The sequence below is a fragment of the Chelonoidis abingdonii genome, chromosome 5, assembly GCF_003597395.2.
Source record: "Chelonoidis abingdonii isolate Lonesome George chromosome 5, CheloAbing_2.0, whole genome shotgun sequence".
Lineage (NCBI taxonomy): Eukaryota > Metazoa > Chordata > Testudines > Testudinidae > Chelonoidis > Chelonoidis abingdonii.
Genome location: NC_133773.1, coordinates 102,184,195 through 102,199,094, shown reverse-complemented (window position 1 = coordinate 102,199,094; position 14,900 = coordinate 102,184,195). Strand labels below are relative to the sequence as shown.

Here is a 14,900-nt window from a genome sequence, read left to right as displayed (position 1 = left end):
ACCTTGCAAGTACACCATGAACGTTTGATTGTGTATGACAAACTAAATTCAACGAAATAGGAAATCAAGAGCAACAATTGACAAAGGCAAGAACCTAGACCTTCCTGAAGCACGGGTGAAGTTTTGATATAATGGACTTCGAACTGTACGAAGAATTGAGTACACTGTCATCAATGTTGCCACATGCAAAATCGGTGATGGACATGTACAGTTTATTCATACCCGCAAACTTGTTGACATATATCTAATGTGTACATTGCACTCGTATTCTACTGACAATTCCTGTAACAGTAACCATCAGGAGAATGGAGTTTCTCAAAACTAAAGCCATCAAAAACTATCTCCGCTCTACAATGAGTCAGGGACGCCAACGTGGTCTTGCTATTCTTGCAATGAACAAAACACACTTTTCGTTGTCATATGATGACATATTACATGATTTGCAGCCAAAAACACCAGAAGAATTGCTTTAATTAAAAACAAATCTTTGTTTCAATACCCTCATTCATATAAATTTCCAATAAAATTTTGATAAATTAAAAAAATATATTATTTGCATATTCTGTCATATCAGAATTTTTCTATAGTGCTGCGTGTTAGTGCTATCCTCAGCATTACAGTGTGCTTAATTAAGTTAAACGGTTTAATACGTGAATGTGGCAAGTTAACAATACTGTAAGCTTATGTTTGTGTTGCCTCAGAGGAGATCAGGCACAGGGGCACCAGTTTAATAATCTCGCCTAGGGCACCACAAATCCTAAGGACGGCCCTGCCCCCACATCTTCAGTGGCCCCAAAGAGCATGGAGCACCCGGGGAAAAATTAGTGGATCGCCTCCCATTGCCAGCCAAACTCTCCCCCCTCGCCTCCTCTTCCCACCCCACAGCATACAGTCCACCTTCCCGCCTGTCCTCACCAGTCACTTCCTCCTGCCTAACAGCTGTTTGCGGCATTTGGACTTTCCGAGAGGGAGGGAGGAAGCAGGCTAGGCGCACTCAGGGGAGAGGAGGAGAAGAGGTGAGGCAGGGTGGGGACTTGGGAAGGTGGTGGAAGGGATGGAAGGGGCAGGAGCTTTGGGAAGGGTGAACTGGGGGCAGGTAAGGGCAGCACAAGGGCGGAAGTGGTGAGCCAGGTGCAGGGCAGGTGGTGGGCGGGGAGTCGAACACCCACGGGCGGAGGGAAAGTCGGCACCTGAGTGTAGCCAAGCCCTAAAGCTAATGTAAGTTAACAGGTATAGTATATCGCCATATACTCTGTGTGGACACTAGTCATAGAATAATAGAATATTAGGGTTGGAAGAGACCTGCAGGAGGTCATCTAGTCCAACCCCTGCTCAAAGCTGGACAACCCCAACTAAATCATCCCAGCCAGTTGTTCAGGTATTAAGACTGCCTCTTTAAGTTTAGCTTGGTTGGTTTGGAAAGAGTCTTAATACAAACCACAAAAGCAACTCTATACCAGAATTGTGTCCACGTAGAGTATTTACTGAATAACTCTGTACAGTTGGTAAAACTTTCAAGTATAGACAAGCCCTACATTGCTAGAAAGAGAGAGGGCGGAATGGTTGAAAAGGCGGTTCTCAATGTGGAATGAAACAAAGGAATGGATGAAGTTTGATGGTAAACCAGGAAATTGGACAGTCTGGAGTCATAAACAAAAGATGGACTTGTACTTCCCAGGAAAAAATAAAAACATATTTTGAATTGCCAGATTGCAGACTCATTATGGAAGCATAGAAACATTAATAGAAAATGTGATTGATTATTACTACTAAGAATATTTCTAGAATTTTATTTACTTTAAAATCCTACCTTAAGTAGCACAATGCCAACCATGTGCACAATGGTACCCAGAGTAAATGATGGGGACGCTGAGTGTGATCATGAAATACTGGTTTTTAAATAAACAACACAGAGGGTACGTCTACGCTACAGGATTAATTCTGATTTACAATAAAACCGGTTTTGTAAACACATGTATTAAAGTCGAGTGAACACGGCCACACAAAGCACATAATTCAGTGGTGTGCGTCCATGTACCGAGGCTACGTCAATCTGGAGCATTGCACTGTGGGTTAAGCATCCCGTAGCTATATCCCATAGTTCCCGCAGTCGCTCCCGCCCATTGGAATTCTGGGTGAGATCCTAGTGCATGATCGGTGCAAAAACAGTGTTTGCAGGATGTCGGTAAATGTCGTCACTCATTCTTCCTCTGTGAAAGCAAGGCAGACAACCATTTGTGCCCTTTTCCCCTGGATTGCCCTGGCCAGGAGCCCGTTTTGCCTTTTGTCACTGTCACCAATATGTGTACTGGATTGCGCTGACAGAGGCGGTACTGCAGCGCTACAACAGCATTCATTATTGCCTTTGCAAGGTAGCAGAGACGGTTACCAAGTCATTCTGTACCATCTGCTGTGTCAGAGGGTGCTCTGGCTGACCTTTGCTGAGGTGGGCCGGGGCTCAAAGACAAAATGTTGTATCTCCTTTATGTTGTATCAAAAAAGAGTCAGTCCTGCATAGAATAGGGCAAGTGTACTAGAGAACAGATGTATCAGAGAACCAGAGAAGCACAGCGATCCTTTAGACCCACAGAAATGATGAGCTGCATGCCATTCTAGGGATGTCATGCAACAACTCCACGTTGCTCCTCTCTATCCCAACCCTTCCGGTGCTACCATTGCAGGGTCCCCCATTTGTATGATGAAGTAAAAAGAATGCAGGATAAGCAACTGAGACTTTTAGTGAGATAAAATGAGGGGAGGCAGCCTCGAGCTGCTATGATAGTCCAGGCAGTACAGAATCTTTTTCTTAGACATGAAAGGGGGGGCTGATGGAGTTCAGCCCCAGTTGCTATGATGAGGACGGTTACCTAGCGTTCTGTTATCATCTGCTGGGAATAACCGGATCATTCTATTTTTACCGAGTGCCCCCGGCCTGCTCACCTGAGGCCAGCCAGGAGCACTCACAGGCTGATGACGAGGACGATTACCATGTTACTGCAATGACCATCTGCCACTGGGGAAGAGAGGGGGAGGATGCTGGCCTGTTCATTGCCCAGCACTGTGTCTACCAGCAGCAGCATAGACATATGGTGACATTGAAAAAAAGTCAACAAATGATTTTTTTCCCTTTCTTTCAGGGGCGGGGAGAGGGATATAATTGACGAGATATACCCTGAACCACCCGGACAACGTGTTTGACCCTACAGCATTGGGAGCTCAGCCAAGAATGCAAATGCTTTTCGAAGACTGAGGGATTGTGATGTGGGATAGCTGGGATCCTCAGTCCCTCCCTCCTCCTCCATGAGCTCCACTGTTGATGCTTTGCGCTTTCCGTTACGCTTGTCACACAGCACTGTGCTGTGGACTCTGCATCATAGCCTGGAGATTTTTTTCAAATGCTTTGGCATTTCGTCTTCTGTAACGGAGCTCTGATAGAACACGTTTGTCTCCCCATACAGTGATCAGATCCATTATCTCCCGTACTGTCCATGCTGGAGCTCTTTTTGGATTTGGGACTGCATCGCCACCCGTGCTGATCAGAGCTCCACGCTGGGCAAACTGGGAATGCAATTCAAAAGTTCGCGGGGCTTTTCCTGTCTACTTGGCCAGTGCATCCGAGTTCAGATTGCTTTCCAGATCGGTCACAGTGGTGCACTATGGGATACCGCCCGGAGGCCAATACCATCGATTTGCGGCCACACTAACCCTAATCCGATATGGCAATACCGATTTCAGCGCTACTCCTCTCGTCAGGAAGGAGTACAGAAACCGGTTTAAAGAGCCCTTTATATCGATATAAAAGGCCTTGTAGTGTGGACGAGTGCAGCGTTAAACTGGTTTAATGCTGCTAAAATCGGTATAAATACGTCGTGTAGACCAGGCCTCGAGGGAAGCATGGAGAGCGGCTTGGAAGGAATGGCGAGCCCGGCCGGCGCTGGAAGCCGCAGGCAAGGCGCATTTGCGGGCTGGCAGGAGGCTAGACGCTGGCACGTTACACCTCCGAGAAAGAGAAAGCAACGCTGTCGCACCCCAAACGCCAAGGGAGGCTGAAGTGGTTAGGGCGGCGGGTCAGGGTGCGATGCAGGGCACGGTCTCAGGCCTCAGAGAGAGGAGCGCTGCTAAGCTCCGGGCTAGGCAGCGCCGTGAGCCCCTCCGCCCCACAGCTGTCACCGCAATGCTGCAGGCCTGTACGCCGGTGCCTGCACCCTCCATCTGTCCCACCCGCGCCTGGGCACGGTTTGGCCCCGGCACAGAAACCCCCTGCTTCGGCCCAGAAAATTTGTTACTTATTGCTAAGGGAGAGGCAGCACATCACCAACTTCAGGCGACAGTAGTGCGCATGCGCATACATCTGGCGGGTGCTCAGTAACGGCAGCAGAGCGAGACGGGTAGCAAGCTCCCTCGCCCCGCCTATTGCACAGCTAACGGTGGGGTTGCTGCTCCTGCTCCTGCTCCAGCCCCGCCCCCCGCGTTCCGGAAGGGCAGTGCCGGGCGGGAAGCTGAGCCGAACGGCTGGGGAAGGATGGCGGCGCCGGGGCTGACCGAGGCGGCTGCTCAGTGGCTGCGCTGGGACAAGGTAAGGAGGGGCCCGGCGCGCTCTCCCTGCCTGCTCCGCAGCCTCGCCGGCCCCGGCATCGCCCCGGGTCGCGGTACCGTGGCTGACTGCGCTCGTTGGTATCACCCTGCGCTCGGCTCCCTGGGCTGCAGTGACAGGCGGCAGAGTGCCCGGGCCCGGCACGCCCCCTGGGCCGGCGGCTCTGAGCTCTGGCCGTACCCGCTGGGCTCCGTGCCGCTCGCTCACTGCCTGCCCGCGGGGTGTGGGCCGCAAAGCGCAGGACGCGGCTGCGTCCCAGCGCCTCCTTCGCTTTTTTGTATGGAGTTGACGGAGAAAAACATCCCGCTTGGCTCGGCTGTGAGGGCAGCGCTACAAACACTCGCTAGGTACGAGACGGCGAGAGTCGCATCAGGCCTGAGACTGGAAGAAAATAGCTCCATTAAGCCTCAAGTTTTAGGCCAAACGTGTTGATTAGCATAATACCTAGATAGATCAATAATACTCTTGGATGCCTTCCCGCCCTAGGTCCCAGAGCCCTTGACAAGGGGAGTGTTGTTACGTGTCGCTAGGGCTGGAGAACAAGCATTGCATTTCCAGAACAATTATGAAATCATAAAAATGTAGGACTAGAAGGGATCTCCAGACGCCCCACTGTTCTGGAGGGAGAGGGTCTGCCCCTCAACTGGGCTGGTGGCTAAATATAAAAATCAGGCTTGAATGAGGGCAGGAACTAGAACTTTGGTTTCCCACATCCCAGGTGAATGCCGACTCTCTCTCTGGTTTTGACCAATAATTCTATTCTGAACCTCAGAAAAAAATGAATCAAAACAGTTCATTTAAGCAAAAAGTTTGGTTTTGATTTTGAGGAATTGGGGTTGTGTTGAAAAGCTCCTGGCGTTCTGTACGTATTACAGAAGAGGAAAGTGAGGCACAGAGATGTGATGGGCTACCCAGCAAACCAGTATAGTGTAGAACTAGGCCTAAAACTAAGATCTCCAGAGTCCCTGCCCAATATTCTGTCCATTAGGTCCCACTTCATGTCTTCTATCATAATCTCTACTATTTTTTTTCACAGTTGATTTTAATTATTAGCAGCCCCTTCTTAATGATGGTATTTTATATGGCTTTTGAATGTCCTATTTAGTGCTTACATTTAGTTTGTTTTCAACAATATTGTATTTTAATTTTCCTGTTTTGTCGCTATGACATTACAGGGTGCAGTCCAGACCAGAGTGTCTGTGTCACCCCTGCCCTGCTACCTGGGGTGCCTCTCAATGCTTTGCTGTTGTAGGTTGCAGCTTGGGTCACTCATTATTAGCCTGCCAGTATGCACGTTGCACCCTGAGTGTCTGTGTAAAGCCAGAGCCCTGGTCCAACAGCATTGACCCCAGTAGCTTCCAGAAGTCTTGGTTACTATTTACAGGTGACCCCAACATGCCACAAGTCCTGATTTCCCCGCCCCCCCCCCCCCAATGTGTGTTCTGCAGTGTCCAGTTCTCTCCTGGACAGCCAAGATATACTAGGTCAGTGGTCCCCAACCTTTTTCGTCTGGCAGGTGCCAGACGATGAGCCACAGAGGACTGTGGTGGCGGACAAGTGGCAACGTCAGTAGGCGTCGCTGCTGAAATACTGCCAACAAGCAGCGTCATCCAGAGGTGTCGTCACCGAAAATCAGCAGCATTTCAACGGCGATGCCTCTGGATGACACTGCTTGTTGGTGGCATTTCAGCAGATGGTCATCTGCCAGCCAGTACGCGGTCACACTTAGACGCATGGCGCCCACGGACACCGTGTTGGGGACCCCTTCAATAGGTCCTTTGCCCCTCTAAGGGGATCAGTACATAATAGCTTGTTGCCTTCAGTTGAGTTACACAAACAATTCACAGCACTGGATTAATTTTAATTAAAGAACAAAACTAAAAAGAGAGATATTGTATACAAGAAATGAGGCTTTAATGTCAGAAATGGTTGCAAGAAAAATAAAGAGAAAACGCTTTCTAAACTCGAACTAGACATGGTTCAAAGTGAAGTTCCTTACCACATTTCCAGTAACATTCCTGACCAAACTCTCAGGCCAGAATCTGTCCCCAGAGTCCAATTGTGGTTTCTCTAGTGGTCTTAGGTGGAGAGATGGACAAGAACATGGGGCGTTTTTGCCCGTCACTTTTATAGTCTAGTCTCCATTTCAAAAGCATTTTCCTGAGTGTGATGTCTCACTAAAATTCTTTCTAGCTGAGAGCAAGTAGACATGAAGTCTGGTGGAAGAAGGAGGCTTCATGTTGTTTCTTTTCACCTATTTATGCTGAAAAGTTGATTTTTCTTTCTTCCCCCGCTTGCTGTCTGAGGACTCTTTACAGCTTATATGCAAATTGAGGTAAACACACATTATTTTGTTTGACAGGCCTCCTTAACCAGTTTTACTTAATTGGGGCTATGTGAGTTTGAATATGTGCCTTTAACATCATACAGGGGATTTCATAACTTTACACACAATGTTGTGAGTCGTTAGTTTTCAAATTATAGCTCTCAAGACATACTTTGTACAAATATTATTGTAGTATGTAGGATGTGAATGCAGGGGTGCATCCTTTTGCATTGCAGGGGAGCTTTATAAATAAATAAGACTCTTGAAAATATAACTCAGAACCCCATACGGTATTTTTCATCTGGTAGTTGTGTGTAATTGGATCATAATTAATAATGTCTTCTAAGGCAGTGGTTCTCAAAGCCAGTCCACCGCTTGTTCAGGGAAAGCCCTGGCGGGCTGGGCCAGTTTGTTTACCTGCTGCGTCCGCAGATGCGGCTGATTGCGGCTGCCACTCGCAGTGTGCCGCTCCAGGCCAGTGGGGGCTACAGGAAGGGCGGCCAGCACATCCCTCAGCCCCACTGTTCTAAAGTGGATTGACTTAACTCAAGCAATTTAAATCACCAATTTTAATCATGATTAAAATCAGCAAGCAGGAAAAATTGTTGAAATCATTGATTTTAATTGTGGTTTTCATTTCTACTTTTTAGGTATTTTCCTAAAGAAAAGTTGTTTCTAATTAGCTGGTAGCCATTAAATCATGTTGATTTGCAATTAAATGTAGTCTTTACATTAAACTTGGTATTTTTTGGCAATGAGGACAGAACATATCATTACTCACTTACGATGCTATTATTTATCTTAAAACAGATTTTTTTTTACATTTTTATTATGTTAAAAATGGGGAAATCATACACTTCTTAATTACCAGACTAATTTTTCACTTGTAATTTGTATCAAGATCTTCTAATGGAAATTGGAATTCAATTTAGCATGTGGAAAAACTGCATTTTAAAGTTGTTTTTTTAGTTAACTAAAACTACCTGGAATATACTGGATGCATAAGCTTTTTTGTCTTATCGAAACAGGTGTAGCATTTAAAACTAACTGATTTATTAAAGTATATATTATGTGTAGTTAGTAAATTGAAGTAGAATTGGACATTTGACCAATCCAAAAATAATTTGTCAAACATTGGTCAAATGTCAAAAATGACCAAATATTTTAAAGCACTAATTCATTATAACATTAGCAAAGAAGAGCAAGACTTTGTTGTCTCCAGTAGGCTTAGCCTTAGGTACTTAGTCTTAAGTAACTTTTTTTTTTGTAATTAATAGCATTTTCTATATTAAAATAACTCCAAGTACAATGTAATGAGGACCTCAAAAAAGAAAGTATAATTACTTTTTTTAGCAATGTTATGTTGGCATTTAAAAGAGAACATTATTCATAGAATATTAAGGTTGGAAGAGACCTCAGAAGGTCATCTAGTCAAATCCCACGCTCAAAGCAGGACCAAAACCAGCTAAATCATCCCACCTAAGGCTTTGTCAAGCCGGGCCTTTTAAAAACCTCTAAGATGGAAATCCACCACCTCCCTAGGTAACCCGTTCCAGTACTTCACCACCCTCCTAGTGAAAGTGTTTCTTAATATCCAACCTAGACCTCCCCCACTGCAACTTGAGACCATTGCTTCTTGTTCTGTCATCTGCCACCACTGAGAAGAGCCTAGCTCCATTCTCCTTGGAAACCCCCTTCAGGTAGTTGAAGGGTGCTATCAAATCCCCCCTTACTCTTCTCTTTTGCAGACTAAATAACCCCAGTTCCCTCAGCCTCTCCTTGTAAATCATGTTCCCCAGCCCCCTAGTCATTTTTGTTGCCCTCCTCTGGACTCTCTCCAATTTGTCCACATTCCTTCTGTAGCGGGGGGCCCAAAACTGGACGCAGTACTCCAGGTGTGGCCTCACATGCTGAGTAGAGGGGACTAATCACTTCCATTGATCTGCTGGCAATGCTCCTACTAACACAGCCCGATATGCCGTTGGCCTTCTTGGCAATGAGGGAATGCTGCTGACTCTCATCCACTGTAATCCCTAGGTCCTTTTCTGCAGAACTGCTGCTTAGCTAGTCAGTCCCCAGCGTGTAGCGGTGCATGGGATTCTTCCTTCCTAAGTGCAGGACTCTGCACTTATCCTTATTGAACCTCATTAGATTTCTTTTTGCCCAATCCTCCAATTTGTCTAGGTGACTCTGGACCCTGTCCCTACCCTCCAGCTTATCTACCTCTCCCCCACAGCTTAGTGTTGTCTGCAAACTTGCTGAGGAGGCAATTAATCCCATCATCCAGATAATTGATAAAGATGTTGAATGAAACTGGCCCCAGGACCAATCCCTGGGCACTCCGCTTGATACTGGCTGCCAACTAGACAAGACTGGCTGCCAACTAGACAAGACTGAATAGTTACAGAAGAAGAAAACCAAAGTTAAACAAATAAAACACAGAGCAACTGGAAAAGAAAGTCATTTAAAAATGACTAGCTAGGGAACAGGCCAACTTTTCAAACATCTGGCTTATCTTTTGCTTTATCTGTGCATTGATGACCTGTTATACAAATAAAGATGTATGTAAAAGTTTGTTCTAAGAGAGTCTAGCCAATCAGTCAGTTTTGTTTTTCCAACAGGTGACATTAGCATGTAGTAAAGTGAGTGATTAGGACGTTTAAGTAGGCTAGCTAACAAATGGCACCATGAAACAATCAAAAAGATAGGCCAGTGCCTACATCAGAGCATTCTTTGCTTGAATATTTGACTGTAGTCAAGTAATAGGTGGTTTATGGAGAGCGCCTCCCAAATATGGTAGAAAGCATGGAGGTGCTTGTGGGAAAATTTTAACGAGTAGGTTGATACTGAATGACGGGTGATAGGTAGGTATTGACTGTGTAGGGCCTTGGAAGTGAATACAAGTACTGTTACCAGATTTGCCTGTACTTTGGGGTATGCTCATTTATTAGAGTTACTCTTCTGGGTTGGGGGGTTCTGTAATACTATCAATGTACTGCTTGTGTGTTCATATGGAGCTCTACTTCTTCCTTCTGCAAGTCCCCTCCCAATGGAGTGATCCTGCAGGACCTAGGTTCCCCAGGGCTGGGCTCCTCATCTCTCAGAATCAGATGAGTGTGTGTCTGTCACACACACACACTTTAACAGAGCAAGTCTGAGTGGACTGGTCAATCAGTACTCTCAAGCTGACCCCTTATATGTCCCTGGACTCAGTGTACTGGGTGTAGCAGTATTTCCAAGCTGACATCCTTATATTCCCCATGGCTCAATAGGCCAGGCCAAGCAGCACTTCCAAGTTGCTACCCTTATATGCCGCAGATAGCGCACCAGAAGAGAGTAAGCCTGAGCAGGCTGGGTCGAACAGCACTTCCAGACTGCCATCCTTGTATACCCCTGGACTCAGTAGTCTGGGTCAAGCAGTGCTTCCGAGCTGCCACCCATGTATGTCACAGGTTCAGCACATCCCTATCCCCACTTTCAGGTTACGATTGTTCTGGTAGTAACCCACTTGATGAGCATACCGCACAGTATTTTTGGGCACTACAGGAATCTTTAGCTTAGGTAAGAGAAGTGTTGCTGCAGAGTAAATGGGGAAACCAGAAACACAGAAGATTAAAGTTCAGAGAGGGGGGAAGCAACCAGCTTAACCATAAAAGTTTTATTTATTGAATAATAGTGATAACCACACAAGGAGAGCCTAAACAAACATAAGTTACATTGTAAAAGATTACAAAAGTCATATATAGAAAACTATACCTCATCAAAGTCAGAGTTAAAAAGTTATACCTGAGATAGAAAAGAAAACACAGAGAGAGCGAGAGAGCTGGGGTCTCACCGCTCCATGAAGCTTGAACTGGTTGGGGTGATGGTGGTAGATCAGGATCCTGAGTGCTGAAGATGGGCAGAGCCCCCAGCACGATCAGTCAGGAGAAGATGAAATCCCATTGGAACTGATGCAAAGTTTGGATCCATGCATCAGAACACTTACTTGAGTGTGGACAGGGTTTTTTTTGTAGGAAAACAACAATGGCTCAAGGGAGAACATTAGATTTGTTTATCGGTAAACTGATGACTGAAGGGGTTTCTTTAGGCTTGACCAGGGGTGGCCAACCTGAGCCTGAGAAAGAGCCAGAATTTACCAATGTACATTGTCAAAGAGCCACGTCAGCAGCCCTTAATCAGCTCCCCCACCCCTCCCCGCCAGCGCCTCCTGCTCGCAGATCAGGGACTCCTCATCCCTCCCCGTACCTCCTGATCAGCTGTTTTGTGGTGTGCAGATGGCTTGGAGGGGGAGGAGTGAGGGCATAGCATGCTCAGGGAAGGGGGCAGAAAGGGGTGGAGTGGGGGCAGAGCCAGGGGTTGAGCAGTGAGCTCCCCTCAGCACATTAGAAAGTTGGTGCCTGTAGCTCCAGCCCCGGAGTTGGTGCCTATACCAGGAGCTGCATATTAACTTCTAAAGAGCCGCATGTGGCTCTGGAGCCACAGGTTGGCCACACCTGGGCTAGACAATAAGAGCTGATCACTTCTAGCTATGAGTGGTGTTCCTTCCAGGGAGTTCACAGTGCAATTAGGCTGCTTCAGTATTTTGGATATCAATCAAGGATTCATTACTAGAATTGGTCTGATAACTGCTGAGCTGGGTGTGTGCAGGCATAGGTTCATTAACATCTGCCGCAGAGATCCCCCATGATGCAGTGCTTCCCTGCTTTTCTGGTCCCAGAGTTCAGTACGGTAATCTCTGTTCTCCATTGTGTATCCTAATAGAGATGCCTTGGTTCATCTTTGATGCGGATGAGGCTAGGGGAGTTGCCTTAATCGTGTCACCCTTGTCGGGAGGGGTTTAGGTTGTGTCTCCCACCGCCTTTCTATTGCTTTCTGCAAATCTTCTGATCAGAGGCTAGGAGTGGGTAGGTGGGTGTTCTTCATGAGTCAGGGAGGGTGGATACTGCGCCTTCGTTCCCTAAGAACACAGAGCTGACTGGTATCAGTACCTTATGTTGGATGTGATAATGAAGAGGGAGCCAGTGGAGGGATGCAAACAGAGGGGTGATGGGAGCTTGGATGAGGGTTTTAGCTACATGAATGGATAAGAAAGGTCATATCTTAGAAAGGTTATACAGAAAATTTTGTCAGGATTAAGATATAACAGAGATGTGAGGACATTGAAAGATCTGAAGTGACGATAACGTGTAGGCTGTGGGCCTGAGTGACATGCTGGATGGTGGTGTTGTCCACAGTGATCAAGAAAGTAGGTATTCTCTCCGCATCTGCACAAGAAGCTACTGCTGTCAAAAGCTGGTTTAGCACTTCAACCAGCTCCCATTCTGCTTGTTTAACCAGTGACTTTTATGAGGTCTGTCATAATTTCAAATTTAATTTAAAGTAGTTTTTTCAAATTGAAAATTGTACTTAAATTAAACAAACATTAATTTTTATCAACTATCTTCTTTGAAGTTGCAGATGTTCTTGATGAACATGCTGTTTGGTCACTGTGATGATTGAGAGAGGGGAATGAGCCAGTTTGCAACTGTTTTTCACACAATGAGCTCCAAGAATATTTGTTGTTGAGCAAACCCAATCTGAATCGCTATAACCCTCGTACACTTACTGTGATCCAAGAAAACACCACTCAGGTACTTGGGTTCCAAGGGGCTTGCTTTAATACCAATAAAAAGTTACAAAATCAAAAGTAAAGTTCACTTCTGATCACTGATAAACTGCATATCACCATCCCACTTATAACAAAATAAGGTCCTGATCTTGTGAACTGTTATGCATGAAAATGGTCACATTGATTTTGATGGAATTACTCCCACGAGTCCTAGTTTGCAGATAGGCCCCTAGGATACTTTTTCAATACATGATATACACAGAGTGCATTTTCTGTCTTTATTTTCCTATTGTGAAATAAAGTATTTTTTTAAAATGTAATTCTGTTAGTTTGTGGGGAGAGCTTGTGGTTGTTTTATATTTAAAACAAATCCTGTAGCTGTTTATATACTTTACAACTTTGTGGTGAGCTTTGCACTCAGCAATCCTCTGTAGGATGTAGGATCCTCTATAGGATGTAACTATTTTAAAATCTGACATTTGTTGCACTTCAGTAGACAACACTGATTAAAATTATGAAGGTGTTATGACAAATACTTTGGAGTTTTAGATGTGGTATACCAAGTCTAGTCTGAAAACCAGTTCAGTGGAAGAAATGGTAAGGAATGTCACAGTCTGAGACTAAAGTTATAACAATCTTTTTCAGAATAGCAATATATTGTAATTTTATCTTTCTACAGAATATTAAAACCTCAGAAATAGTGAAGCAACTGGTTGCTGAAGAAAATGCAGGAGAACTACAAAAATGTTTTGGTTCACGGATGGAGTTTGGGACAGCAGGACTCAGAGCAGCCATGGGGGCAGGAATTTCTCGGATGAATGACTTGACTATTATCCAGACAACTCAGGTACCAGGTTCACTTTGTTTTTCTATTATTACTTAACTGAAGGCTTTTCTTCTGCATTCAGTAGAAATGAAAATTTTTAATGAAAAAGTAACCAGATGAAATATGGAAATAAAATTGAGCTTAACCGCTGTCCAGAACCTCAAGGATGGTTTTCAGTGGGAGCAGAGTTAGGTCAATGTTGACCACTTTAGAGAACCCACTAACATCTATTGAAATTCTAGTTCTTCGAGTGATTGCTCATGTCCATTCCAATTAGGTGTGCATGTGCGGCAGCAGCAAGGTTTTTCCCCTAGCAGTACCCATTGGGTCAGTCTGGGCGGTCCCTGAGGTCATGCCTTCATGGCATTGAATATAGGGCCCTGCTGATCTGCCACCACTTCAGTTCCTTTTTACCACCTGTAGTGATTAGCCGGAACACTTGTTACTTCTTGCTTTACAAGTGCAACTTCTCTAATAGTTTAAACTTTTGTCCTGTAAATAGTTAGATAGGTTTATAGTAGTATATTATAGTGTTAGATACGTTTCAGTTAGCAGGTAGTCCCCTGTGACCGAAGTCCCAGGGGAGCCAACTTAGGTCACTCAGGGTGAACTGCAAAGAATGGGCAGGCAATCCCCAAAGCTGGTGGATATTCCAATATTTAGATTTACCAAGCCAGCACAAAACAGCTTCTATAATACCTCACTCGTTACCCTGAAGCCAACAACACAGTTCCCTTAAAGTAAGCCAGCCTCAGGCCTCCACCCAGATGCCCAAATCAAATATGATGAGGATTACTGAAAATCTTATTCATTGTATAAAAAAGTTCTACTAATCCCAAAGAATCAGACACATTACCCCCCCAGGTTAATGAATACTTCAGATCTTACCCAAATACACACTTACAGCCAATTCTTATTAACTAAACTAAAATTTATTAAAAAAGAAGAGAGCTTGTGTTGGTTAAAAGATCAGTATACATACAGACACGAGTATAATTCTTGAGGTTCGGATTCACAGCAGAGATGGTGAGCTTTGTAGTTGCAAAGAGTTCTTTCAGAATTGGTCCATAGGTTATAGTCCAAATTATTTTCAGGGTGGTCCAGTCAGAGCTGGGATCTCAATCTTGTGGCTTAAGCTTCCCCAGCATTGAAGCTTCAAGCAGATCTGAGATGACAGGATCAGGGCCCAAGGGTCTTTTATACAGTTTTCTAGCAGCCACGTGACCATACAGTCCTGGGTGAACAATAGGCTTCTAATGTAACCTTCTGTTTCCTAAACCTCACCGGTAACTAACTACATGGATTAACATAAACTACTTAATGGATAAATTATCTTATCACAAATTTTAAAGAGACATACAGACAATAACATGATTGCAGCCAAGATTCATCTAAATGTTAACATTCCCTTTTGATCTCTGAATCAATAGCTATAGTGACAGACAGGAACTGTCTGTTTACATGGCTAGCATTAAACAGGATATGAGTACACACATACAATTAGCATTACCTCTAATTTCTAACGATATGAGTACACACATAC

General features: G+C 45.0%; 1 protein-coding gene across 1 annotated transcript in view; it reads left to right on the top strand.

Moving 5' to 3' along the window:
- The first annotated feature begins 4,460 nt into the window (after positions 1 to 4,460).
- The window catches only part of PGM2 (phosphoglucomutase 2), a 35,226-nt gene continuing 24,786 nt past the window's right edge, over positions 4,461 to 14,900 (top strand). The window contains exons 1-2 of the mRNA XM_075066520.1: positions 4,461 to 4,576; positions 13,211 to 13,378. Coding sequence (XP_074922621.1) covers positions 4,523 to 4,576; positions 13,211 to 13,378 — 222 coding nt within the window. The 5' untranslated portion in view covers positions 4,461 to 4,522. The remainder of the gene's footprint in view (positions 4,577 to 13,210; positions 13,379 to 14,900) is intronic.